Below are 26,913 nucleotides of genomic sequence, written 5' to 3'. Positions count from 1 at the left end.
AGGCTGTTTTTCCTCTTCTCTCTTTTTCTCTCTCTCACTTCTGCCTCCCCCTTCTCAGGTGGAGTTGCCCACCCTCAGGTGACTCCAGTTTAAGCATCCACACTCTGCAAGATCATTGGCTCCTTTGTATTGCATGGTATTAAGATTGCTGGAAAGATTTTGGTGCATTCCTCCAAACTCAGCTTACCTGCACTTTCAAGTGGGACGTTACCTGTCAAGAGAAATACGTTGCAAGTTAATTTCCGCTCTCCACCACTCTCTTCCGTTCTCCCTCTTACTTTTTCCAGCCTACTTGTTTGGCCAGTGCAACCTGCTAAGGAGAAACAAAGAAGTAAACAACTTGAAACTGTATCTGCGATCCTCACCTCAGTCAGCTCTTAAATGTCCTCTTCTCTCTGACAGAAATCCCCATTTCCCTGTAAAGAGTTCACTTACCTGTGTACCCACCTGTTTCAAAACTTTTCAGAATTCTGTAAACTTTAAGGCTGCTGCGCTTTTTCTCGAGTCCGGCATCACTTTTATTATGACCAAAACATTATCAAATGCTAACAAAGAACAAGAAATGCTCTAGCTAATGTGCACAGATAGCAACTCTTACAGAGGTTTTCCACGGTTTGTCTCTCTGTCAGCATTTTGAATACCTGCATGTTTATCCTAATAACAGACAAAGTCAAACTGGTGACTGATATTACACAGCTATGTTCAGTTTCTTTTACTGTAATCTTCATGCACATGAAATGAAAACTTAGCTCAGAAGGTGACACGCATATTCAGAAAACTTTAATGTCACAATGGGCAATTCAGTTTGACAATCGACCATCACAATAAACTAATAAAATCTGGAATAAATAAACAAACTACACGTAGGTACAGTCTTAAGGTCTCTGGGTAGAACCCAAAGATGGACTGAAGATGGAATAAGAAAAACTACTCAACATTTAGCAGCTTATTAGAAGACGATATGAAAGATTTTGAGTAGCAGTTTGTTTTTCTCACAGGTGCAGGACAGCACCAACCTGAGGGCAACAACATGCTTTGGTTGACAAATAATGCCTTTTGCCTTCTTAAAAAGCAAGTTCACGTGCTGTTAAATTAACTCTGTTTTACTTGGAGCATGCAAACACTACACCTCAACACACCTGTCAAGCTTTGAGATGCAAAACTTTTATTTTGGAGTTTTTGGATCATTGTGGCAGTCTGTGGCTGCTCTATAGGCGGTGTATTTAAAACAAACAAACTCCAGTAACAGTTTGACAGCAGCCACAGTGATTTCACAGAGAGCTCTAAGCTCAAATAAAACTGGCTATGTTTATACAACATGTCAAAATCTGCCCACAGATGGCATCAAAGTGTTAATACACTAATTGTCCACAAAGGGGAGACGGGCTGCAGAATCGAGTTACTGTAAAAAATGATCAACTTTACACAAAATAAATATGTTTTTAAGAATTTTTTTGTTAAAGTGATTCAGCTTTTACTTTAAGGTGAGACTGTGCAGAAGTCAAGTGACGGCTGAACTTCATAATTTGTACTTTGTATCAGAGGTAAGATGAAATGCATGCTCAGAGGTTTGAATTTATATCTGTGAAGCGAAACAGGTCAGTCCATGAATTCTGCTGTAAATGATCAGTTTCACAGAACAGCCATTGTAAAGCAAATGCTTGTTTAGTAAAGTAACGGGAGGCAGAGCTACATCATTTAATGATGTTTATTAAAAAACAACAGAATTACAGAAAAAATAAGACCTTGACAGGATAAGATGCAATTTTTTTGCAGTAATTTGGGAAAATAATGCAGTCAAAGTAGCATCACCAAACCAATACAAATAATTTGAAAACAAAACTTGCTGGCATCTTAAAGCCTGAGGTGAAGTTTAAAGGTCTTAAATACAACGCAAACAGAGCTCATTACCTGAGTAAAGTTTAACGGTGTGTTTGGTCTCTTTAACAATATTGCACGAACGATAAGATAATTCACCCACTTCAGGGATTATTTTACATTTCTCATACTTGTTAAAAAAGAAGGTTTTTTGGGGGAGGGGGGGCTGAATGACTTTTTAAGCATCACCATCCAAGAGGTACAATTAACCACCAATCAAGGTGTGGAATAATTATGCACGCTACTAAAGTTGTTTTCTTTAACAGTCAGCTGCTGCATAAGAGATTATTTTAATCAGCTGGAACTTCCTGTCTGCGTTAAGACAGGAAAAATGCTGTCCAGCTTTTTGTTAACACCTCCTAGCCTCTGAGCCATCTCATCTTTTTTTCTCTTCCTGTTCTTGGTGACCTCATGTCCTCTCAGCCATTAGGCACAAAAATCTTACCTAAAAGTCTGGAACTTCAGTTATTTTATGCTCCACTGACAAGCAGAGCCACTAGAGCTACCTTAAGGCATTGTGGAGTGTCGACAGGCTTAGTGTTGTAAATTTTCACTATTTGCTTATGTGGGGATATTTATTATTGTGATCTCCACACCTTTTTCCTGTTCTGCTCTGTTTCCTCGTTTTGCTGTGTCCCTGGTATGCTGTTGGTCACGTAAGTCATTCATTCAAACAAACAAACACACCTGTTTATACGGTGCATAGTTGAAACTAACATTTAGATCATGTATTCATAACCGGATATAAGTACTACATGAATGAGTTGTTAGAGATTTTCATAGGCTGAACTGGATGCTAAGCAGTTAAGTCACATGTGGACTCTGAACTTAGCTGCTCAGCATGTCCGAGTTTTCTGAATTCTGTATTTCACACAGTAGAAGTGTGGGAAGAAAGCAGAGAACATTCAATTCTTTATTTTCCTGCTCCAGGTGTAGTTTTCTTTTCAACTTAAAAATCTTTAAAAAGTTTGGTATAAAATCCTCCCAGACTCCCGTTTACACTTGTTGTTTATTCATCAAAGTCATGGGACGACGGTGCCCTCGGCATTATCGTCACTGGAGGTTCTGAAGTCCTGGCATATAACAACAAACCTGTACAAGTTCAGTGCAACCACTAGAAAGTTCTTGATGGCAAAAAAGACAAGCATCTGGTGGAAGACTTTGAAGTAGGCCATCACAGTGAGCCTGACACACAGAAAAGGGCCGTCCTGGATAAACAGCGCCTGAATGATGTTCCATATGTCAGTGCTGTGTTTAGTCAAGAGGGAATCCTGTGCACCCTGATCAGCCTCTCTGCCAGGTGTGGAGTTCACCACTATGTCAGATAAGGAGACAAAAAGCAAAAGATTGGGAGTGAAATGAAGGTTTCATTCAGGTAGCCTGATGCAGTCTGACTGACGCTATTTAGAGCAACTTTCCCTACTATTGTTTTTCAAGAGGTAAATCTTTCTTCTCTAAAGAAATGCTCGAATGGTAACACATTAAGGACACCTATTATACTTTTTTCCCCTTATTTTCCTTACTGTCTAGCCAATTAGAAGAAAGTTGGATAAAAGGGAGGGAGAAATAGTTAAAACAGCTTACTTCTTTAAGTAGATCAGTAGATAAGAGGGGAGGCATCACTAAGACCTACAGTTAAAGCATCATTTCTAGCCTTTAAATGGCTAAAAACAATTGTTTTAGTTTAGCTGTTTAAACCTCAAAAAAGTCTAATCTAGCATAGAAGTGAAAACTCTGCTTCACATATGCACAGGACTCCTAGATGTTACCCAGTTAATGTGTTTGTTGGAGTGTAATGGTTTACATAGTCACATATAAAGCCAAAGGTTCCTGATTTGAGGACAGCAGGACACACAAATTCCCTGGGGGTATCTGGTATAAAAATCTATCAGATCAAATATGTAGAGCTAGCCAAATATTTGAATAAGTCAAGTCAAACTATAAACAGTCTTTGGTGGATTTCCTGTGTTATAGGGGCATGGGGAAACCATTTGCTAGTGTAATTGGAAAGTCAAGCTTTTAACCCCTTTAATCTTTAATGCATTCAGTAATTGTTGTCTAATTTCTTTGAAGAGGGGTTGATGAGGTTCACACCTTTCATCATCAAACACTTTTCAAGAACCTCAACCTTTCAAAAATGTATTATAATGCTTGAACATATACCCTATCTTAAAGATTGTAAGATATGTCAGAAACTCCAGAAAAACTTCTAAATTGACTCTTAGATCTTTTTTTTTTCTCAGTTGCTGTTTCCAAAGTCAGCTCTGTACATCAAATATATGAACATGTTGCATTTTTCGATCAATTCTTCGTGTGTTTATGGCTACATTGACACTCTCACAAAAAAGACACACCCATACGAGTGGGTGCAAACACAGAGTACTAAGTGCTCTAAATGCAGTGCGATGGTAAAGATGCATATAACTGCATCATTAGGCTTATTTATAAATTATGAGGTAGGGTTATGGAGAATTGAGATCATTGTTAGGGTTTGGCCATTTCAAGAACACAGCGGGCCTTCAGCAAACCGGCATACATTCTTTTCTGTCTTCAGTTTCAGAAAACAAATCTTTCAGTTTGGTCTGGCCTGATATAAGCTTCCTCTTCTCAGGAAAAATGAGAACTGGAAGCTTTGTCCATTTAATCCTAATTATTTGCACAAATTCCCAGTTCTGACTTCTTATGTAGCAGTTTCTTTTACAAGTATAGGACTGAAGGAAGCAGCATTTCTATGTCTGTGGCAATGCCCTTTGTTTTTGATGCTTGGGAAGTAAAAAAAAATGGCGGTTAATAATTTGATGGCACTAGGGACAACTTATCTACTTCACTGTTTACTCCCAGCAGTTGATAGGATGTTTGGCGAAATTCTAAACATGCTGTTTAGACTGTTTGCTTTTTTCATGTCCTGCGACTAGGGAATTAGTGTCTTTATGGTGTAGGCTCTTAATAAGCACTACAGTTACATTTTGATACACTAACACGCACTGACCTGCTAGATGGAGTGGAAATTGCAACATACTCCAGGTCCATACACCTAAGATGACATAGACCAGCACATCATTGTTATCTCTGTAAAAAACAAAACAAAAAAACACACGATGAAGAAAGAGTTTCACTGCTTATTTCAGTTATTGCATTGATATATTATCAACACATGTACATGGCTCTGTGTGAAATTAAAATAAACGCACATGGAGAAGGAACATGATTAGTCACCCACTTGATATCTGATAGTGTCTCACTAGTAAATTCCAGGATGTCCGCTGCTGTGCCAACAAAGATCAGAAGAAGTTGAGACAACTCATCTCTTGTGACCCCGCCTCCCAAGGGCAGGAGCCACTTCCCCACAATGAGCAGGATGAGCAGGATCTGATGGAGAGCTAGGATCCAGTCATTCGCACAGACAGCAGAGAACAAATCGTCAATATCCTGGAAAAAGAAAAGACATTAACAGATATTTGGAGACAAGGATGGTTGTCTGACAAGGCTAAGTCACTTCAGCATCATTTTATCACCTCAATCAGTTTCTTGAACACATCATCCTGGCATTTGTGGTTTAAACTCACTTGTATACCCGTAAGGATGCAGAAATTAGCCCTATTAGAACAGATGTCAACATGAACCTTCGAAGAGAAAGTTCATGACAGAGGAGGATAGAGGTAGGGTGAGAATCCTATCCTTTTTGACCAAAGAAAATTGGTGATGGACTGACCAAGTTATAAGTATTGGGTTTCACCCAACACCCACTCTGACCTTGATAATAACTAGCAGTAGAACTGTCTTTTCTGCAACTGTCAGTAAAAACTGAAAAACGTACAACTCATGACCTGGGTTCAGTTAAATTGGTGTTCCTAATAAAGTGCTCAGTGAGTGTAAGAGTAACTGACACAGTTGCAAACCACACTAAAACAGACTTTAATACATCACTTGGTGCAAAGACCTGACTAAATTATCTTTTACGCGTTAATATTAGATTTGGATGACAGTGGTAGTTTAGCGTCAGGGGAATACGCTACATTATACTTTGTCAACACAGCCAAACTTAGCATTCACATGATATCATTGTATGTTTTCATATTTCAATGGGATTTGTTGACAGTAAGAAAAATGAAGAACATTGCCAGAATTATCCTTCAGTGATTTTATCATGCCACACAACATTGTACATTGTTTTCATAAGTGAAACGCTCGAACTAACTGGAGCCATTTTTAAAAAACGTGTTTTTTCTTTCATCTCCTGGGAGAAATGGGTGTAGTGGTTGTGGGCTAGTAATTGTTTATATATTTTGGTTTAAATCACTCCTCTTACTGTTACTGGTCACTGTAGTATTGGGGCTCATGTGTTTCCAATCAGTGTAGAAAATCAAGTCTGTTTCATTTGTAATTTTTTACAACTGCAGTTTTATTCAGTGTTCTTAATTGCTGTGGTTGTAAAAGCAATGTGACCACTGAAGATTATTCTGATAATTATGTAGATGCAGGCTACTGTTGCAAGTTTTGAAACTCATGCAATTTAAAATAGTCTTTGCAGCTACATTGTGGCCTCATTGTTTGACAGGTGTCCTGAAATGTAGTGTTTGTATGCTAACTACGTAAAACAGAGTTATTTTTTCCACTAAGTCTCCATTTCATCTGTATGATGTTTACTCCATCTCACCCTGTCAGCAGGGTGCGTCACTACACGCATGAAACTTCTCTATGATCTTCCTCTTTTCCTCCTGCCTTAGCACCCTCTGCACATGAACAAACCGCCTCAGCTTCTCAACTTTGTCTTCAAACCCAACGCACTTAATGAAAATCTGCAAATATTCAACGTCCCGCCTCTTGTCTTTCTGTCCAAACCAGACATCATAGCATGTCTCACCACCATCTTGCAAACCTTGCCTTTCACTCCTGCTGCTGTTCTTCTGTCACAAATCACTCTGACACTCTGCCTGCACTCTCTTCTTCACCACTCTTGTGCACTGTCTGTTGCTTTGGATGGGTAACCACAGGTATTTAAACTCAGGCATCCTCTCACGCTCTCCTGTCTCTCCTGGACATCTTCATACCTCCACAGATACGTCATCTCGTCTAGCTGCCCCGCTTCATCGTCTTCACAGTTCCCCTCTGCCTGTTCTCCATTTGTCCTCCCCTCAATCTCTTTTAATCAATCTGCGAGCTCCTCAGAGTACTTCTCCCATCTTCTCAACACACTCTCTCCATTACTTATTTCCATTTGTAAGAAACGCATCAATGTGAAAAGCTTTCAAAACAGCTTGACTGCACAGGAAGTTTCAATCCTCTTATTTTAATGACCTCCTGAATTAAATATTGCTTCCATTATCAAAGGTTTATTCTTACATCATCTGAAGCAAAGCACACCCACTTAGAAATTACTGAAATGCTACTCTTGACAGTCATTTTGATAGTGATGGACCCAGCCAACTGATAGACTGAGTGTTTGTTATTGACTTATAAATGCTCTTATTGCTTATACTTATTTGACTGTGACCTGTGAACAGTGAGGTTCCTGAGAGGTTGATTGTTGGATCCTTTATCCTTCAACTTATTGTCTACCTGAAGGATTTGTACTGTATGCTGCCGATATTCATCTCAAATCTCATCTGTTCCTTTCCTGTTGAATTACTCAAAGCGTTCTTATATTAAAACATAATTGAAGATCATCCTTTTTCTTTGATCACAAGCCTGTCAGCTATTCATAACTTCTCTAATGCTTCTCAAATGCTTCTTCTACAGAAGCATTTGAGTTCCTTTGAACCAAAATGTCATTATAATGGTAAAAACAAAACTCAGACACCCAAAACAGTCGAAACTGTCAAAACAACAAATAAAATGATAATCACTGACTGCAACCATTCAGGCCTCTATGTTTGAGAAGAACTTCTGTTTTTCCTGTTAGTGGTTGCTTTCCATATTGTTCAGTCTCTAATGCCAAAATTAGGCTCCCAGTCTTCTGATGTTGAAATTTCTCTAAACATATCGCAATCAGTCTGTCTGTATGAAGCTTTCCAGTTAAGTCTCTTCAGGGATCCTGTATTACACAATCAGATAATTAAATTCAGATTTAAGTTCCTGATAGCCACGTCTCGTATTCTTTGCCCTTGAAGAGCCTGGCAGCACAGTCCACAACTAAATTGAGAAAAGACATGGATATGGATGCTGGTATTTCGATATATAGTTAATAGAATTTAATAGAAGTTAATAGAAAGAGAATATGCTGTACATATATATTTATATATATTTTCCTAACCCTGTATGTGCATATAAATAATTAATAATAATTTATATGCATATATGCACATAATAATAATTATTTAAACAACAATTAAGTTGTTTAAAGAAACTGGGGAAAAAATTTAAGTTTATGCAATGCAGACAGTGTGTTTGGTGACGAAGTTATGCTGGGACATAAATTGTGAACTTAAAGTTTCCATATTACATTAAATCCAAACTTCTGTGTAAAGAGTTTCCAAGAACTAGGCCGTTAAATCACCTTGAATCTTGAATTTGACAGATATTTTTTATATTTTTTATATCATATGGTTTGCTAAACATTTTTGTGTTTTTCTTTTTGGCTTTATCAAAGAGAAACAGCCAGCAGGCAGTTAGCTTATCATCAAGAAACAGCTCTGTATGAGGTAAAACTTCAGCCTCATGAGCAAAAACCTGAAGCCCAAGCTGTGGTTTTTATGGTGGGCATTTGACTGTTTCCTGGCTGGGAGCAGTGACTTTCTCATGAATGATTATGTGGCAGCTTTGAGTGCTCACATGACAGGCATACAGCTGTGAGCACTGGAAAAGGGAACAATAGAAAATAGATAGAACCAGTGGAAGTAAGCACCAAGAGACTTGTCTAAGCAACTTTCCTGAATTTTGTCTGCCTTTAGTCAGTTCGTTCCGAAACTCTCTGTTAGTTTCACAACACTATTGAACATGATATATGACTATGAGTGCCAAATGGCCTAAAATCAGTTTTCTTCTTCTTTTATTTTTTCTTTCCATCACTCTTACCTTCAGGGAATCCGTGATCGTGAGGTTTCTGGAGGTCTTGTTTTGAATGAGGTTGTACAGATCCAAAGAATCAAGCTTTTGACACTGAAACAGATGAAAGAAGATTTTACAGACTGAATTTCACAGGCTACTTATTATTCTCTTGTAGGTAAGCCTGTATAAACCTAAAAGCAAATGGGATATCTGATGGAATCCGTAAATGAATGTATAATGAACGGTAGCTTTACAGAGCTGGAAGCCTGCAAACTTCCCGCTCAACCAACATCTGTTGTTAAATTACATGTTTGAGAAATAGGAGATTATTTTAAGCAAGTTACATAATTTATCTTTCTGGCATGGAGTACCTTAGGTTCGCTGTCCTTATTCTGCTGGTGGTGGAGCTCCAGGAGCCACATGGAGGGAATGATGCTAATGAGAAACAGAAAGATGGGTGGGGAAAACCTGCAAGATGACCAGAATCATTCAGACGTTTTATTTATTTATTCATAATTAGTAAAAAAAAAAAAAAATACCATATACAGAACTGATACCCTTTAAAGATAAATAAGATTACAACAGATGCTTTTCATTGTGTTCTTTTGGAGATTTGCCCGTTTGAAATAATCATTAGTAACTGCCACAACATTGAGTATTTTATTATCACTTTGCTTCTAGTTTACTTCCTCGAAATACTACCACACAACATGATTTTTAAACAACAGATGTTCTGAGGCATCCATTAACCTCCTCAGTGATTGGTGGATGCTTCATTAAATGCACAGTCTAACACAATGTAACACTTCAATAAGTTGTTGAATGAAATGCAATATCACGCCAGAAAAATAGAACAACACAATGTATTTCAAGCATGCAGGAAGACAGGGGAGACTGCGATCTGCGATATGAGTTAAGGGGTACCACCCCAACTTAATGTCTCAGGACAATAACAATAACAGCAGGGGGACAGGCAGGATATAGGATGCTCGGGGGAGATGGGGGAAGGGATAAAGTTTTGGGGGAAATGGCAAGCGCTTAGTTTTAGTCATATACTGTACATCTGTACATGCAAAGCAGCTGTGCAAACTCCAGGCGTTAAGTAACATAATGCATACTCAAGGATAATATAATTACAGCCTTTCCAAACTCTTACATGCATGCTCCACATCTCACCATTTGTAATCCTTTCCTTTCCTCCTCCTCAGGGTTATTATCATTTCCAGGACAAGCGGAAAAAAGAGAAAAGTTAGCAACCAGTAAAAGTTATGTTCCTTCACCCGCGTCACTCTCCACACACCGATGAGAGCAATCAGGATAAAAAGCGCTCTAGTAATGATCGCACTTATAAATTTAATCAGACCCATGTCGCCGGTTGCCTGCAATTTGGCACTGGGCGCCGCAGCTCTCCCGTTATTCCTAACTGCACGGATACGAAAGAAACTGTGACTCCAGCAGTGAAGTGGGGGGAAAATCGTGCTGAAAACTGTTTTTCGCCACAGTCACCAAAGTTTAAGCTCCGCCTTACAGAGTCAAGGTCCAGTTTTTTCCTGACCCTGACTGCGGATCAGGTACGCCACTAGAAGGGTAAGTCGGAATAAATGTGGCTCCAGTTAAATACAATGCAAGCTGACGCAAGAAGGTCTTTCTGTTTTTTCGTGATTAATTCATGACATCTTGGACTGATTATAAATTCTTTAAGGGTATGGGGGAGGCAGCATCACAGCATGCCTTTCTTTAAAGGGAAGATCACGACAAGGACTTCCTGAGCTGTTTTAATTCCTGGAAACTATAAATTAAGTCCCAAAGCTGAAGCAGAACAACAAACAGGCAAATATGGCCTTTACTGATTGAAAACTATTTTATCAACTCTTTTATATTTATTAACTGTTTTATACCCTTCAGTTAATGTATGAAAGGTCCACTGTATATATACAGGAACAAATTACCCATGTCCAAATGCAGATACAGTTTATTTGCAGAATTTTGCAAGTTTGCTCTACATACAGTAATAATATCTTTACAATTACACAACTTTTGCATTGTATAAACATTTGCTCTCAATCTTAAATATACAGGAAGATATTTTTGTCTTCATTCATTCATCTCCAAGTTGTCCTGAGCAACAGAGTGCACATACTCTAATATACAGCACCATGAAATCTGCCTGTAATTACTGGGATACCATTGGCCCCACATCTAAATGTTACTAAATTGGACCTAATTTGTATGAACGTTCTACAGTTGGATCTCTTCCTTACTGTAAATATTCTATTTTTTATAAAGAGGTGATTGTTAAGTGGCAAATACCCTATGCTTGTATTTAGGTAGAGCACTTGAGTAAATGTAACTTCAGTAACTGCATTTTAATAGGATTATATTTGGATGAATCTTAGTTTGTAATTTTATAAAACTTGCATTTCTAGTAGTACTCAACTTGGGGTGTAAAATGCAGGTAAAGGTGGACTGAAGTATTTTCATGTTCACATATAGTTATGTAAAAAAGATCACAGGAGTCCCATGAGAAGCAAAGTACACCCTCTGATTTGGTAGCTTGTAGAACCATGTGATTGTAGCAATAACTGGAAATGATCTTCTTTACAACTTTATCAGTCTCTCACATCATTGTGGAGGAGTTTTGACCCACTCTTTTTTACAAGTCTGTGGTTATTCATTTATGCATAGCTCTCTTAAGGTCCCACCACAGCATTTCAGTTAAGCTGAGGTCTGGACTGGGTCATCAGAACACCTTAATTCTTTTCTTTTTGAGCCATTCGCTGTAGATTTCCTGCTGTGTGTGGGACGTCCAAGCTTAAGCTGTCGAACAGATGGTCTCACATTTGACTCAATAATAGTTTGAAATACAGAGAAGTTCATTGTCGACTGCCCGGATACTGCGGCTGCAAAAGCAAGCCTGCAAGCTTGGATCATCACCCTTTCATCACCATGAAGTATTAGTGGATATTCTGTGTTTGGGTGTTTGCATTGAGGCAAATTTCTTGACTTTGTCCTTTGTATCCAAAGGACATTGTTGCAATTGATGCAATATATGCAGATGCAATTGTGCAGACTTAAACTGTGCTGCCTTTATAGAGAGAAGAGGTTTTCTCCTGGCTATCCTTCCAACAAGCCATACACATTTGCTCTTTTTCTAATTGTCCTGTCCAGATCTTTAACATTCAATATGCTCACTGAGGCCTGTAGAGTCTAAGATGTAACTCTTGGGTTTTAATTCATGTGGAAGCCGACAGGTGTTTGCAGTGTTGCAAAGGACTGCATAGAGTCCTTTGCAAACTTTCTTTTTCACATGACTGTAAATATAATTTTTCAGAGCTACAAATATAATTATACTCTTAATTTATGGAAAGTTTTGAGACAATAAAGGTAAAGTGGGAGATCCTTGCAATAATAATGTTAAGAATGTATTTTTAATACATTAAAAAAATACATTAAGGAGAAAAAAGTCGATCTAAACAACAATGTTTTTCTGTTTTGTTTTTTTATCGTGGAGAACTTGCCACAATTTTTCAGTGGACTTATCAGGTGATCATAATTTGATTTCTTAGAGTTTGTGGGTCCTGATACGTGTAGAAGGCTAAGATTTAAAATCTATTAAGGAAAATTCTAAATCTTCTGTACAGTTTAACACACACACACATACACACACACACACACACACACACACACACTTGTTTTTATATCTTAGTGAGGACATCGAATTGACATAATGCTTTCCCTACCCACTTACCCTAACCCTAACCATCAAAAATGATGGACATTTAGTCCCCAAGAGGAAATGTTGGTCCCCACAAGCAACACTACAATTTTTGGTCCTTACAAAGATATCTAAACATGGTACACACATGTCACTTTGCCCTGTTTGGCTGTGTGCTAGGTTGTTTTCTATTCATATTTATCTGGCCTATCAGCTTAGTACAGAGGAAACGGTAAAAAGGTCTGTGACCCTGGAGAACAGCCAGACTTTTCCTGTCTTTGTTCCAAATTGTCTGTCATCATACTTCAGTTTGCATCATGTGAAATCACAGTGAGAATTTCACAGAAGACGAAAGAGGAAGAGAAAAAATAAACTGTGTTCTATTTCTTAAAAACCCATTAGTCTCTGTTAATCATGACCCTTATCATAAGGCAGCTTCCTTTTTTCCACGCATCTTAAATCTTAAGTCAACTCTGAGCAATTACATATCACTGAAACGAAATTAAATGAGTTTGAATCCGCAGGCCTCTTCACTACAGCAGCTTTTTTTTTTTTTTTTTGTGAGCGAGTGAATGGAAACAAACTGTCTTCTGTGGACTGAGACAGAAAGGCCATCCAACATCGCACCCCAGGCCTGGTGTGACCCTGCATTTTTATGTGAGCGTGGTATTCAAAATTCAGCTGTTTGCTTTGTTGAAATGATAATGACAGAAATGGCCGAGGGGCTCTGGTCACTGATCACAGAACAGTGATTCCCTCTATGCAGTTGCTTCAATCAGTACTGCTACAAGGCTCATGCAGACAGACATTGTTTGCTATCTTGGCACAAAGAACAATCTTGTCTGTCATGTAGAATAAAATGATCAGTGTTTGAAATATTACTGGTCATGACATCCTACAATGTAGAAAGAATGATGTCTATTACTACAAACCAGGGAACAGCGCTGTTAGTGGGTGAGCAGACAGACGAGGAAATAATCTGATTCCGAATCTAAACGGAAGTTTTAGTTTCAAAATCACACAGGAGAATTTCAACAAAACCACGAGGAAGATGACACACCAGGGGTTTATTGGAAGCAGTTGCAAGAGCAAGGGTAAGCACTTAGAAAAAACACGGAGATAGGGAACAGAGGACTGAGACAGGTTTCAGCTGGGAGACATGACATGCTGAATGAATTATCATAGATTTACGTAGTTTTAGACAGACAGCTGATGGAGTTATGATTTCTTCGATTACATAGGGGCTTTAACAAGATGTCATTGATGACAGCCAAACATGTTGATCTAAATGAAATCAGGTGTCCCCCATCAATCTGCCAGCTTCTTATGTCGTTCAACTGTCTCAAGAAACACACCCTTGGCCTGGTCCCATGCTTTCCTAAGCTGTTAACAGAGTGAGGTGGGCGAGTTGGGAACAACCCAATGCTCTGCAGCTTTTATTTGTTTCAAGCTCTGTCTTCATCTGCCCACTCGCAAGAAGGTAGCCCAGAAAAGAAACTGATATTTCTTTGCATAAACTTCCTCACATTTTTCTGGTGATCAACTGGGTCTTTAGTAACTTTAAGTTATACAAAGACAAAATGATCATGGCTAATCATGGAGGACATTATTAAATATTAAAAAGTGAGTTCAAAAGGTGTGATCAAATGAAAGACTCCAAAATCCTGTTTTTCATTCACCTTTTTCATTGATGCAAACTAGACAGTGGGCAATTCACAGACTCAGTTTGGTAAGGATATCAGTGCCTTGCGGTATCTCAACAAAGGGGACTAGGGAGTAGTTTTTAATGGCAATCTCATTCAGCCCATTATAATCTACGCTTGGGGCTAAAGTCTTATGCCGTCCATGAACAAAAGGAAAAAGGAAACCTACACCCAGAGATGGTGAATGGACCAGTGTCAAAATCTAAAAATATTTATCTTATACTGGACCATGATGCAGCCCCTCGTTCATCCACTGTCATTTTAATCAGTTTCCACCTATCGTTACACCAGCTTTCTTCTCATTGGTCACCCCTGACAAACAAAACATTTGATCGGCAAGTGGGTGGGGCTACTGTGTTAACAGGCAGAGCTGTGTTTTTGAGATCACCATATTATGGACACTGTACCGAGCTAACAAGTTTCTGAAACTGAGCATTTAGTGCAATATGAAGCCTTAACTTCTGGCTTGGGACTACTTGCACATACAGTGACTATATTTAGAGAGGAGATGAACATATTCTGGCTTCTGTGAATTTGTCCTTATAGAGCATATCTTTTTTTATCGTTACACTCTTTATATTAAAAGTCACAGAGCTTTGAGTTTACCAACAGGGTCAACACATGACTCACCTGGTCTTAGAAACTGACTAGAATTGACATTTGTTTAGGTTTCACTCGACAGTTACATGCCGCAGCAGATGTTTTGTTTTGTGTTTGTGGAATTTTTTTAAAACCTCAAACAGAAGAAAATTAGAAACCCAGAAGATGTGCGAGGTCACGCTTATATATTTTATATATTTATTTACTTATTTTTAAGTTGTGACTTCTAAGACTCAGTGATAATGTGATTCTCTGCAGGTGTGCTCATGTGCTAGTGCAGGGGTGGGCAATCTCAGTCCACGAGGGCCGGTGTCCCTGCAGGTTTTAGATGTGTCCTCGAACCAACACAGCTGATTTAAATGGCTAAATTAGCTCCTCAACATGTCCTGAAGTTCTCCAGAGGCCTGGTAACGAACTAATCATGTGATTCAGGTGCGTTGACCCAAGGTGAGATCTAAAACCTGCAGGGACACTGGCCCTCGTGGACTGAGATTGCCCACCCCTGTGCTAGACAGTAAAGGCTAAAGAAGTAAAGTAAACCTTGGAGACAGCCTGCTAGGGATTATTATACTCTACCTACATTAAACCACCTTTCTTTGAACAACGTTTCCTTAGGCTGAAGATAATAAAAGAAGAGTTAATCCTTGTGAACACTAAAGCTCATTCCACCTGAGTACTGCTGTCCACTCCAGTGTTGCTATCTTTGAACAGCCTGTTATGTGTTCTGTGAGGTGTCAACTGATAGCTCTATAAGCGCTGTTGCACTACCAGTTGTCATTCCTCCTAAGCTAGCGCGCTCTCATATTTCAGTGGTGTAAAATTAGTCTTGAAATGTTTACAAAAGTGTATGGTATGATCCATGAACATAATTTTACACGCACTAATAATTTTACATGCAAAATAAGAAGCCTGCAAATCCTTACTAGGTCAGTTTAACTGGAGTCCTGATCCCCAGAAATGATTTTGTTTAATTCACTTTTTCTGTTACGATTAAAGAGGCAGTAAGAGAAAAATGCTGTAAGGCAGAAGAGGAGCAAGCTGATGTAATACATCTAAAATGCCACAAGAGGGAAGCCAAGCTCACCTTAAATGCCAAGAAAACTTAATGGGTTTTCAATTTGTTTGCGTTTTAACTTCAAGTGGAATTATTCAGAATTATTATTTAATGATTATATTATATTTCATTATTATTAAATAATAATTTAAATAAACATTTCGTCACTCCCACTGAAAACACTGATGTCCAGATGAACAACATCAACTTTTTGGGGTTTGTTTCTATATACAAATAATTCATTTCTTCTTACTATAGTGAGTCAGGAAACACTGAAATCCACTCAGTGGTTTGATTTCTGTGAAAATCCTGTCAATCAATCATGTCACTATTTGACCGGCACTGCTAGGCTCCATCTCTCCATCAGAGTTTCAGAGAACTGGGGAGTGTTTGAAGTTCACAAAGTTGTTTTAGTCTCATTGGCTTTGGCACATTTCTCATAACCTTGTTTGAAGTTATCAGCTCTTAACATATGTTTTCCACAACAGATCATACATGCAGCACGTGCCAATATTAAGTCTTTGTCAATGAATGGTGCTAAATAATTGCCATCAAAATAAAGTTTAAAAGAATGACGGTGAACACTAGAAGTGTGTATCAGTGCTGTCCTACTTTTTTTTTTTTTTTTTTGGTAATACAGTATATGTAATTTCATTTGGTCACAGATTCTCATCACACTAACAATTAAATGTTCTTCCTTGCAGTGTAACAAACGAAGAACTGGCATATATATTGCTGCACTTGTATGCATCTTCATACTGCAGCACACCTCTACTCCCCTTCCTCTGCAGTGGGCAGACTGCAGTCCCTGTAAAATAAATATCTAAGATTATTTATATAATGAAACAATGCTTGTTTACAATTTGACCATATTTTGGACAGCTGTTCTTCCTCATTTGCCTTAGAGCATTTCCAAATATTAATGAAGGGTGAAAATGGCTCAGTCTGGTGTGACAAACTGTTCAGAAGGATTTCACACATTGTTTGAGCCTTTTGAACACCTGAGTATTTATCCAAATAGCACACAAACCCAAATCTGTGACTGCCATTACAGATTTATGCTTCCAAACATTGTTCAGTTTCATCCACTTTAATCATCATAGAGATGAAAAGGAAAAGACTATTTGCTGGAGCTGGAGTTAGCCGAGAAACTGTTTTACTCTTGTTTTATGGTTGTGGTGCAAACGCACTTTCAATACAGTCAGAAGACATTCAACACACCTGTCAAACTGTGGGGCCATGATGCAGGTACGAAGGTCTATTTTAAATTTCCTGACATCTCTGAAAACTGGCTGGCATATAGACGGTGAATACAAAAATCAACTCTTATGACAGTTTGACAGTAGCCACAGTGATTTCATAGGGAGCTGAAATGTTCTAAACTCAGATAAGACTGATTCTGATGCAACAGCTCAAACAAAAAACTGTCACAGATGGCATCATCAAAGTGGTAATACACTGAGGTCCACAGAGGGGAGACAGTAGACAGTTTGCAGGTTAGATTTATTGTACAAAATGAAGAAATGTAGATAAAATAAATATGGTTTTGAGATGAATTTTATGCATCAGAAGTAGATGCAAAACATTTGTGCTCATAAAGTTTGAATTTGTGTTTGTATGTACTGGCAATGATACAAATCACCCAGAAAAACTAAAAAACAATCATTTTGAACGCACTGTTTTTGGTTTTGTGATAAATGAAATAGCAAAAAAGTGAAATGAGCCACATTTACTGAAATGTATTCAGGACAGAGCAGCTTTGACAGGATATCATGAGTTATGGTCATTTACAACAAACATGACATATATTTTTGTTCCTTTACCAGCTAAATGAAGATCCTCACATGAATCAGGTATAAAAACTTTGTGTCATTTTAAAGCCATAAAAACGGTTTTAAAGGCTTTAAAAGCAACTCATACACAGCTCATCACCTGAGTGCAATTTTATCTTTAGTTTTAAAAAAATGTACAAATGGACAATGATCCACCTGTTTTAGCCACAGATGTCACATTCATTTAATGTAACTACTGAGGTAACATTACTTTTTGATTTGTAAACAGCATATTCCTTATTTTGTAAAGAGCAGTCATCTTAAATGAACAAAGCACCTACCGACTACCACTAGAGGGGATTTTGCATGACTTTTGATTTCCTGTTTGGGTTAAAACAGGAACATTTCTGTCTGTTATTATCTTCCTCTCGATCTCACACAACATGCAAAAATATCTCATCATCTCACTTTCATCCTCGTTTGTTGCCCTCAATTCCTGTCAGCCAGACATCAGTTATCACACTGTTAGAAGTTGACTAACTTCTTATCTGACAGTCTGACTTTAGTCACTCCGACTTTGTAACTACGTCAAAGCATTGTGTAGTGTCAACAGGCGCAGTAATATTCATATAAATATAGACCGAAATGTTACTGAGGTAAATCGTTTAGTTTGAAATGACTTGGATGCTCATCACATGTGGTCTGTGTAATTATTCACTAATACTAATAGATTTAACACGGTAAATCTTGAACAGAGAGTAATAATTTCCTGCTTTTCCTGCTGCAGTGATAGTTTTTGCCATTTGAATTTAAAAGGTTTTAAATGTTTAGTGTAATACATCTCACTCTAAGATTCCTCTTTATCTACCAGAGCTAACTCATCGGTCAGCACTGCCTCTGCACTGTTGTGGCTGGAACGTCTGTCATCCAACTCATGGGTCGACACTGCTTCTGCACTGTTGTGGCTGGAAGGTCTGTCGCATAGCTCATCTAACTCATGGATCGCTATTGCCTCAGTGCTGCTGTGGCTGGAACGTCTGTCATCTGACTCATGCATCGGCACTGCCTCTGCATTGTTGCCCATAGAATGTCTGTAGTCCAGCAATATAATGGCCAACCTGTACAAGCTCAGTGTGATCACTAGGCCGTTCTTGATGGCAAAGAAACCAAGCATCTGGTGGAAGACTCTGAAGTGGATAATGACTGTCAGCCTGACCAACAGAAAAGGCCCATCCTGGATAAAGAGGGTCTCTATAACACTCCAAATATCAGTGCTGTGTTTAATAAAGAAGGTTTCCCGGACGACTTGATCTTCTCTGCCATTCTCTTCATCAGATTTGGTGTTCACCACTATGTTGAATAAGAAGAGGAAAAACAAATGATTGACAGTAAAAACAAAGCTTTCCTTCAGGTAGCTGCATGTAGTTTGACAGATGCCACATTTGTTTTTTTAGAACAGCTTCTCTCGCTTTTTTTAAGTGTGAAATTTACCAAGCTATTCTAGTAGAGTCCAAGAATACAAATATGGCCTGAATATAACAAAAGGTGAGAAGTTTTAGTGAGGATGATACAGGAGGAAACCTTAGATAAAGGTGACACTAATTCAGAAATAGTCTAACAAGTTTTTTAGCCACCCAGGTCAAGAGTATTTTAGCTATGACCAGGAAGAAGGTTCCCTGTGAGCAGAAACCTGGGGAGCTAATAATAATAATTAATAACAAACCAGAGCATAAGATATCCCTAAAGTTAGAAACTTATCATTAGAATAACCATTTACCTATTAAAAAATAGTAAATAAAGACTCAAGATCACAAAAATTTCATGTAACACTTTAAAAACACATCAGATCAAAATGAGAAAACAATCATGCTGATATCTACACTGATATCTACTGTGTAATGTGATGGGAATGAAAGGATGCCACATCATTTAATGGAAATGGAAACCTACAGAGGGCTGAATTCAAAGACACCCCAGAAATCAAAGTGAAAAAATGTTGTTGGAGGCTTGTCTATTTTGCTGAAATTATATTGCAGCAACTAAAAATGCGAGGGAATAGTTTGTATGGCCCCCGACGTGCTTCTGTGGATGCCTGACAACATTGGGAAATGCTCTAATGAGACCACAGCATTACCGACCTCCTGGACAGTCTGAAGTGCAACTTGGTAGCATCAGATGGGCAAAAAAAATTAAGTCCCAGAGATGTTGTATTGGATATAGTTTATGTGAGAGTGGGTACAAGTCAGTGATATCAATCCTTGATCCTACAGCAGCTCCCTGCATACTCTCGCCACATGGGGCATGAGCTGTGTTGTGCACTAGGAGGAACCACACCAAAGCAGCTGAAAACTTATAACCTGCTACCTAATTCCTTTAATTTAAGTCTCGGGAAGTAAAAATGTTTGAGTTAGTCATTTAAAAGCACCGGAGGCTGTAATTTCAACTTACTTGCTGCACTTATGTACTTAACTGTTTACTTCCTGGACTGGCTTGGATTTTTAGCCAATCTCTAAACACATTGTTAAGACTGTTTGTCTTTTTCATGACCGGGGAACAGGAAAGGAACTTCCTTACACTGCTGTAGCTCCTTAATAAACACCAGGTATTTTAAGGTAGCTGACCTGCTAGATGTAGTGGAAACTGCAACATACTCCAGGTCCATACAGCTAAGATGACGTAAACCATGGCAGGATTTTTTTCTCTGTAAGAAAAGTGACACCAATATCAGGAACTATATATATGTTTGCATACATTAAATGCAGACTTATGTATCGATAGAAGAAGCACATTCTTAACGTACAAGCAACACAATTAGCCCCTTACTTTACATCGGACAGCGTCTCACTAGTAAATTCCAGGATGTCCGCTGCTGTGCCAACAAAAGTTAGAAGAAGCTGAGACAACTCATCTTTTGTGACCCCGCCTCCCAAAGGCAGGAGCCACTTCCCCACAATGAGGAGGATGAGCACGATCTGGTGAAGAGCCAGGATCCAGTCATTCGCGCAGACAGTGGACAACCTCTGCTCAATATTTAAGAAAAGGAAAAAAGATGGCAAGATGTTTAATGTTGAAAACTTGGTTTTCTGAGAAGGTTGAATCACTTCACTCAAAAAGCCATTTTGGATTTAATCTCATCTCTGTCCTTTCAGTAAACAACAGTGAGCCACATGATAGTTTATGATAGTTTCCCACACATACAATTAAAAGCAGTTCTACAGAAGCATTTGAGTATAAGTAACCTGAGTCACAGTACAGGTAATATGTCATAAGACCCTGCTGTAAATAAGAGAACCTGAGTTCCTTTGTACAATTTTTTAAATTATTATTTTCAAAATAAATAACAGAATAGTGGAGAAACTTATTAAATAAGTAAAAAAAAAAAAAGTTTAAATGTCTGCACTATTTTCTTGGAACCTGCGCTAAACATTTTTAAAACTCTTCGTCAATATTGAGACCCAGGCTCTTATTTTCTAAAAATGATTCCTATTTCTCCAATTAGTGGGCACTTTGTGAATTATCTAGCTCTTAATGCTGCATCTTTGTCATCAATCTGATGATATTTGAAATGATGGAAGTAAGAGAGACTGTTAAAAGCTTTCCTTTTACCAAGTCTCTGCTGTACTGTTTTCTACTTTTCTTATTAAGAGTACTAAGTGAAAAGGCACTGGAATTTGGATGGCGCATTTTGGATAGGTAGCTCAAATGAATTAGTTTTTGGGTTTTTTAAGTGCGACAAAAATGCATTGTTCCTACAGGTGGAGTGGATTGGTTGGATTATTTTATTAATTTCCAGTCAATCTTAATACATGAATGAAAAATGAATAAAAGAGACTAAGTTAATCAGAGCATAAATAGCAAATAGTTTCACTATGTGTTCTGTCCACACTGCTGCTTAAACAGTTTCCAAGAACTAAATAATGAAATCATCATTAATCATTTTATTTTACTTGAGTTGCTTAAACCTTTTCTGCTGCTCTTTCTGGCTTTCTTAAAGAGAAGTAACTATGAAACAGTCAACAAGCTGTTAAGTGTGTCAGCATAAAGAAATAACAACCTTTACAGTGGTATTTCAGCCTTCTTAGGGAAAGACCAGAAGAGGAACAATGCCACTGGATGTTATTTCTGTAGTAGGTTATGTGTCCGCTTCCTGGCTGAGTACAGAGAGTTTCACTCAAAAAATTGGTAGAAAGAGTGGAAAAAACTGGTTCTCTGTGATTAGAAGACATGCATAACAAAATAAATTCCTGGCAAGTCTGTATTTGCTCATTGCATGTCCCATTTGAGCTCATTCTTGTTTCTACAGCACTGCACATAGCACAGTGATCTTTCTCGTTTCATTCATTAGCAGTTTCTTTCTTTTTTCTCTCTTTATTTCTGTCACAGAGCCATAACTTAACCATTCAGTCACTCTTACCTTAAGTAAATTCTGGTTGGTGGTGTTTCCCTGCTCGGTGCTTCGATTCAGCAGTCTTTGCAAAGTTTCCATAGAATCTAGTTTATTGCACTGAAAACAGTTTAAAGAAGCTTTTGTGAGTGAATTTCACGGGGTATTTATTATTTTATTGTAATTAAATCTTATAAACTTTAACATTAATAGCAGATGTGACATTTGATACAATCGGTCAATAAATGTACATGGGGTACCTCTAGATCGCTGGCTTTGTCTTGCTGGTGTTGTATCTCCAGAATCCAGATGGAGGGAATAATAGTAATGAGGAACAGAAAGATAGGAGGGGAAAACCTACAAGACAACCAAAGGCATTCAAAAATGTTTAAAAAAGAAAAGAAAAGTGATAAGCATGTTTACTTCAAGCATGCAGGAAGACTGAAGAGATTAACTTGAAGTAATAAAAGTCAAGGGGTATCAGTGCCACCATTTAACCAGTTTAACTTTTAGCTTCCCAGCTTATCAATATAGTAGCAGCAAAGGTACAAACTACTTAAATATCCATATAAGATGCCCGGGTCGAGATAAAGACTAGGAAAAGATGAAAATGCATAATTTAATCATGCATTATACTGTTATACTGTCTATTAGAGGGGGAAAGTGCAAACGATAGAGCGGAGATGAGTTTGAAAGTATTATGAGTAGCTTAAGGCATTAAGTAGCCTAATGCATACTTAAGGATAATATAATTACAATATTACAGCACTTTTTTACCATCACTTACATGCATGCTCCGCATCTTACCATTTATAATCCTGTCCTTTTCGCATCTTCAGTGTTATTATCATTTCAACAACAAGCGGCAACAAAAGAAAAGCCAGAAACAAGTAATTGTTATCGTTCTTAACCGATGCCACCCTCAACACTCCGATGACAGCAACTAAAATAAACAGCGCTCTGGTGATGATCGCACTCATTAATTTAGTCAGCTCCATGTCGGTGGCTTAACGCAGTTCACAAGTGATCACCTCAATTTCCAGTGTTCACTGTGGCTTTTACCGTAAGTGAGACAAAACCTTTGGAAATGCGTTTTCAAATAAAGTTCCCATGTTTAAAGCCCCGCCTTGTTCCTCACAGGAGATTAGATGGGCTGAACATCGGGTAAACAGAAACGATTTGTTTTGGGGGGGGGGGGGTTTCTGTGATTTAATGAACGGTATGAATGGCTTAGTCACAAATTCTTTAAGTGTACAGGAGAGGGCGGCATCATATTTCATTTTTTTTTTTTTTAATTTTACTTTTTTGACAAGCAGGTGCTATCTTAACTCCCGGAACTATAAATTAGACTACTTCGTCAACCTAGATACAACAAATAGGCCACATAATGTAAAAGGTCATAGGGCTTTCTTTTTCTTTCTCTCTGATTTCTATTCTTTTTTTTAAAGAAGACAACAAGTTTATATTTGGTTTAGATAAAGTGTTATTATTATATAATTCTTCTTCTTCTTCTTGTTATCTGTAGCAGTCGTTTTATTCGAGTGTGGCCATCTTTGTGTTTATGCCACGGTCCATTTGTGTTTCCTTTTCTGTCGGTATCAGTTTCCTTTGGTTTTTTTCCTGTTTTATTTTGGATTGTAGCTTTCTTCTTTTTTCTTAGATATGGTATGCAGAAGAATAGCTCACCGTGTCACAAAGCTAAAATCATCTCAAGTCGGTTTCTTGATCATGACAAAGTCACCAAAACCTCTGAGGGATGTTTCCAGCACTCTGTTGAACTTCTGCCACAAAGAATTGAGGCAGTTTCTGAAGGCAAAAGGCGTCAATCTGGTACTAGTAAGGTGTAGAGAATGAAGTGTCCAGTGAGTTCATCCGTGTCCATATACAGTAAATGTAATGCGTTTTATAACCATAAAAAATGCATTTCATATTGCTTAAATGCTAAATATATACAAAGGTTTAGTAAATAAAAGAGAAGCTCAGGCACAACATGAAAAAGCATGGGTCCATGCAGGGGAAATAACAGTAGAAGACGAGAAAAAGAACTGTGGTTTGAGTTTCTTAATAAACCGCTGGTGTATTTGTGAGTCATAATTCTGGTCCAGGTTTCTGGCTTCCAAGGAAGCGAAGCATAGGATGATTTTTTTTAAGTGGCTGTTAATGCTGCTGAGTAATGTTTTATGTGAAGCTCATGATGTAACTTGTGGTACTGCTGCAAAATGAAACTAATTTCAAAATCAAAATAAAAAAAAGTTAAAGCTAAAAACTTAAAATGTTTAAAAAACAACACCAAAAATTTAGTTTGCATTTTATTTTTATTTGTTCATAGATTCTCATCACCCTTGCAGTGCAACGAGGGAAGAACTGTCATGTATATCACATCTATTTTGTGCACTGTTATTCATCTTCATCCTGCAGCACACCCCTACTCCCCTTTCTCTGCCTGTAATCCCTGTAAAATATATATCTCAGACGCATTATATAATGAAACAACGCAGATCTTTTTTTAGTTAAAAAAAAAACAAAAAACCCCAAACAAATCTTAACGAAGAATGAAAATGGCTCCGCCTGGCGTGTGCAAGTAACAAACTGTTTTGAAATAATAACAGGCAGAGCCACAATACTGACTATCGTCACAAATTTATGCCTCTAAACCTTGTTCAGTTTCATCAAAGTGGTAATGCACTGATGTCCACAGAGGGCAGACAGTAGATTGTTTCCAGGTTAGATTTGCTGTACAAAATGAACCAATACAGACAAAATAAATATGGTTTTAAGATGGATTTCATGCATCGGAAATATAGAAGTAGATCAGTTTAAAACATCTGTGCTCCGAGGATAAAGTTTGAATTTGTGTTTGTATGTACTGGCAGTGATATAAATCACTTATGTACACAGAAATCAAGAGAAAAGCACCGGGCTGCTCAGTCACTAATTAACTACTATTACTGTACTTTTATTATGAGTATATTACTGTAAGAGCAACAGGCTGGACTCTGCTTCAGCTCCTGTGCAGAGCTGATTATTAAATATGTGCAAACAGCAGCATGTTGTCTGTCTCTTGCCACATCTGTAAGGACAGTAACAAACCTGGCACTTCAGTAACCCCTCATTAATCAGTAACTACAAATTAAATAGCAAAGCCCGATATTTATGTACTGAAACCAACTACTTCCGCTTGGCAGCTTAAGTTCAAATATATGTTTAATTTTTCCACTGATGAATTTTTTAGCACTGACTCTGTATATATTTTTGTACTGAGTTTGTTGCAAACAGTCATGTTAAAAAACTGTCTGAATTATTGCTAATGAGGTATGTTCACAAAGTCACATGTGCAGTACTCTGTACAGCTTACATCCTTTAAGAGAAATAATCTGAAGCCTTAATATTTCTTGTTCAATACCCAAGCAGCAGCTCACACACTGCTGATAATACCTCGGTAGGTTGGTGACCAGGATGCAGCAGCAGACTGAACCAGGACTGAAACCTGCTCCATCATCTCATCTTTGCATACCTCCATTTACAAAGCATCAACAACTCAAAGGTAAACATTATATTGGAAATTTTTTATTTCAGATTTGAGAGAGAAACTTTATATTTCAGTTTGTGATGATTCTGTTCTCCTTGTGATTACAGGAGCTGCCCTCAGATTCAGACGTCAGCACCAGCCAGTGACAGCAGACAGATCATCCTATAGCTTCACTCTTTGTAGTAACTCCATAATTAACTGATGAAAACAGTACAAAGGTTAAAGTACCACATGTGCTGTCAGTAAAAGCTGCAGCTGTTTGTAGATAAAGTTAAAGACATATAGTCAAAAGGATTGATCACCCATGTAACTGTGTCACTATATACCAGCATTAACAGGACCTCAGTTTGGTGTTTCAGAAAGGTGCTAATCTCAGACCTGCTCAACTCCTGTTTTAAACACTGAATGTAGTCAGCTGCATGAAGAGGATGTGATGTTTTCTCTGACACAATTGAATAAAACCTGATGAAGGTCAAAGGTCGTCACTTGTATGTTGAACTAAAAACTTCTGATCCGGAATTCTTTCACCGTTTTTTGCCAATAGTGTGTTATTTATCATAAAGTAATTCGGAATCATTCATACCAGAGTAACGAGAGAGCATAATATATATTTAAATATTTAACTTTCTACAGGACTGAATATAATATCTTTATGTTCAAAAAAAGAGCTGCTGGTGAAGATCATGAGTCCTGCTTTATCCCTGCAATGACCTTCAGTCTTCCTGGTGTTTCTGAAATGATACCTCTCTCAGTCTCACGGTCTGTGTGGCAGACCATGGGTGTGTGGGGAAGGAGGACCCAAACGCAGGACTCTGCGATGCAAACAGTGCGTTTATTTACAGTGTGAAAACAGACGATAAATCCCCGTGCTCTCCCTTCACTCCCGTGTCATGTCTTTCCCTGAAAAGTCCGTGTCTTTGTGCTCTCCGCTCCCGTGTCTCAGCACTCCTCGTGCTGGCTGCTGTCTGGCGCTCCACACTTCTCCTGGGGAAACAACAGAATCAGCCATCAGGACACTTTACAACTGCGAGCATACACACTAACTTTACTAAGCTGAAGACTAATGTGGAATCTCATGCAATGATCCCGCGCCGGTGGAGGCTTCACCACGCCGTTATAGCTCCCTCCGCCGACGCTGATCTGCTGCAGGTGTGTGGCATCCTCCTTGGGCGTGGCCCGTCATCCACAGGCCTGACGGTGCCTGTAGCCCGGCCTCCTGGCTACAGCCACAACCACACACACACACACACCTCCCTATACATCGACACATGGAACAAAACCCCAGACGGCG

The 26,913-nt window shown here is 38.3% G+C and overlaps 2 protein-coding genes and 1 long non-coding RNA gene across 4 annotated transcripts; 1 reads left to right on the top strand and 2 right to left on the bottom strand.

Moving 5' to 3' along the window:
* Positions 1-1,690: 1,690 nt before the first annotated feature.
* On the bottom strand, positions 1,691-10,358 carry LOC100692672 (transmembrane protein 26). The gene is made up of 6 exons (XM_003438429.5): positions 10,042-10,358; positions 9,237-9,333; positions 8,893-8,976; positions 5,099-5,307; positions 4,868-4,947; positions 1,691-3,193 (listed from the first exon to the last, which is right to left on the bottom strand). The coding sequence occupies exons 1-6, from the start codon at positions 10,230-10,232 to the stop codon at positions 2,901-2,903; spliced, it is 954 nt and encodes a 317-aa protein (XP_003438477.1). The 5' UTR covers positions 10,233-10,358; the 3' UTR covers positions 1,691-2,900.
* A 25-nt stretch (positions 10,359-10,383) lies between these two features.
* LOC106098312 (uncharacterized) lies at positions 10,384-26,133 on the top strand. 2 transcript variants are annotated; one of them, XR_001224511.3, is made up of 3 exons: positions 10,384-10,452; positions 25,502-25,637; positions 25,730-26,133. It is a non-coding gene; the product is annotated as an uncharacterized LOC106098312 (long non-coding RNA). The 2 variants fall into 2 exon arrangements; XR_003213556.1 differs by having other exon boundaries at positions 10,393-10,452; positions 25,537-25,637.
* On the bottom strand, positions 17,415-23,207 carry LOC100692945 (transmembrane protein 26). Its single transcript, XM_003438430.5, has 6 exons — positions 22,901-23,207; positions 22,354-22,450; positions 22,124-22,213; positions 20,533-20,729; positions 20,331-20,410; positions 17,415-19,059 (listed from the first exon to the last, which is right to left on the bottom strand). Exons 1-6 carry the CDS (start codon positions 23,089-23,091, stop codon positions 18,557-18,559), a joined length of 1,158 nt encoding a protein of 385 aa, XP_003438478.1. The 5' UTR covers positions 23,092-23,207; the 3' UTR covers positions 17,415-18,556.
* Positions 26,134-26,913: the final 780 nt, after the last annotated feature.

Source organism: Oreochromis niloticus, linkage group LG13 (genome assembly GCF_001858045.2).
Source record: "Oreochromis niloticus isolate F11D_XX linkage group LG13, O_niloticus_UMD_NMBU, whole genome shotgun sequence".
NCBI lineage: Eukaryota > Metazoa > Chordata > Actinopteri > Cichliformes > Cichlidae > Oreochromis > Oreochromis niloticus.
Note: the sequence above shows the minus strand (reverse complement) of the source record. Positions and strands in the feature narration are given on the sequence as shown.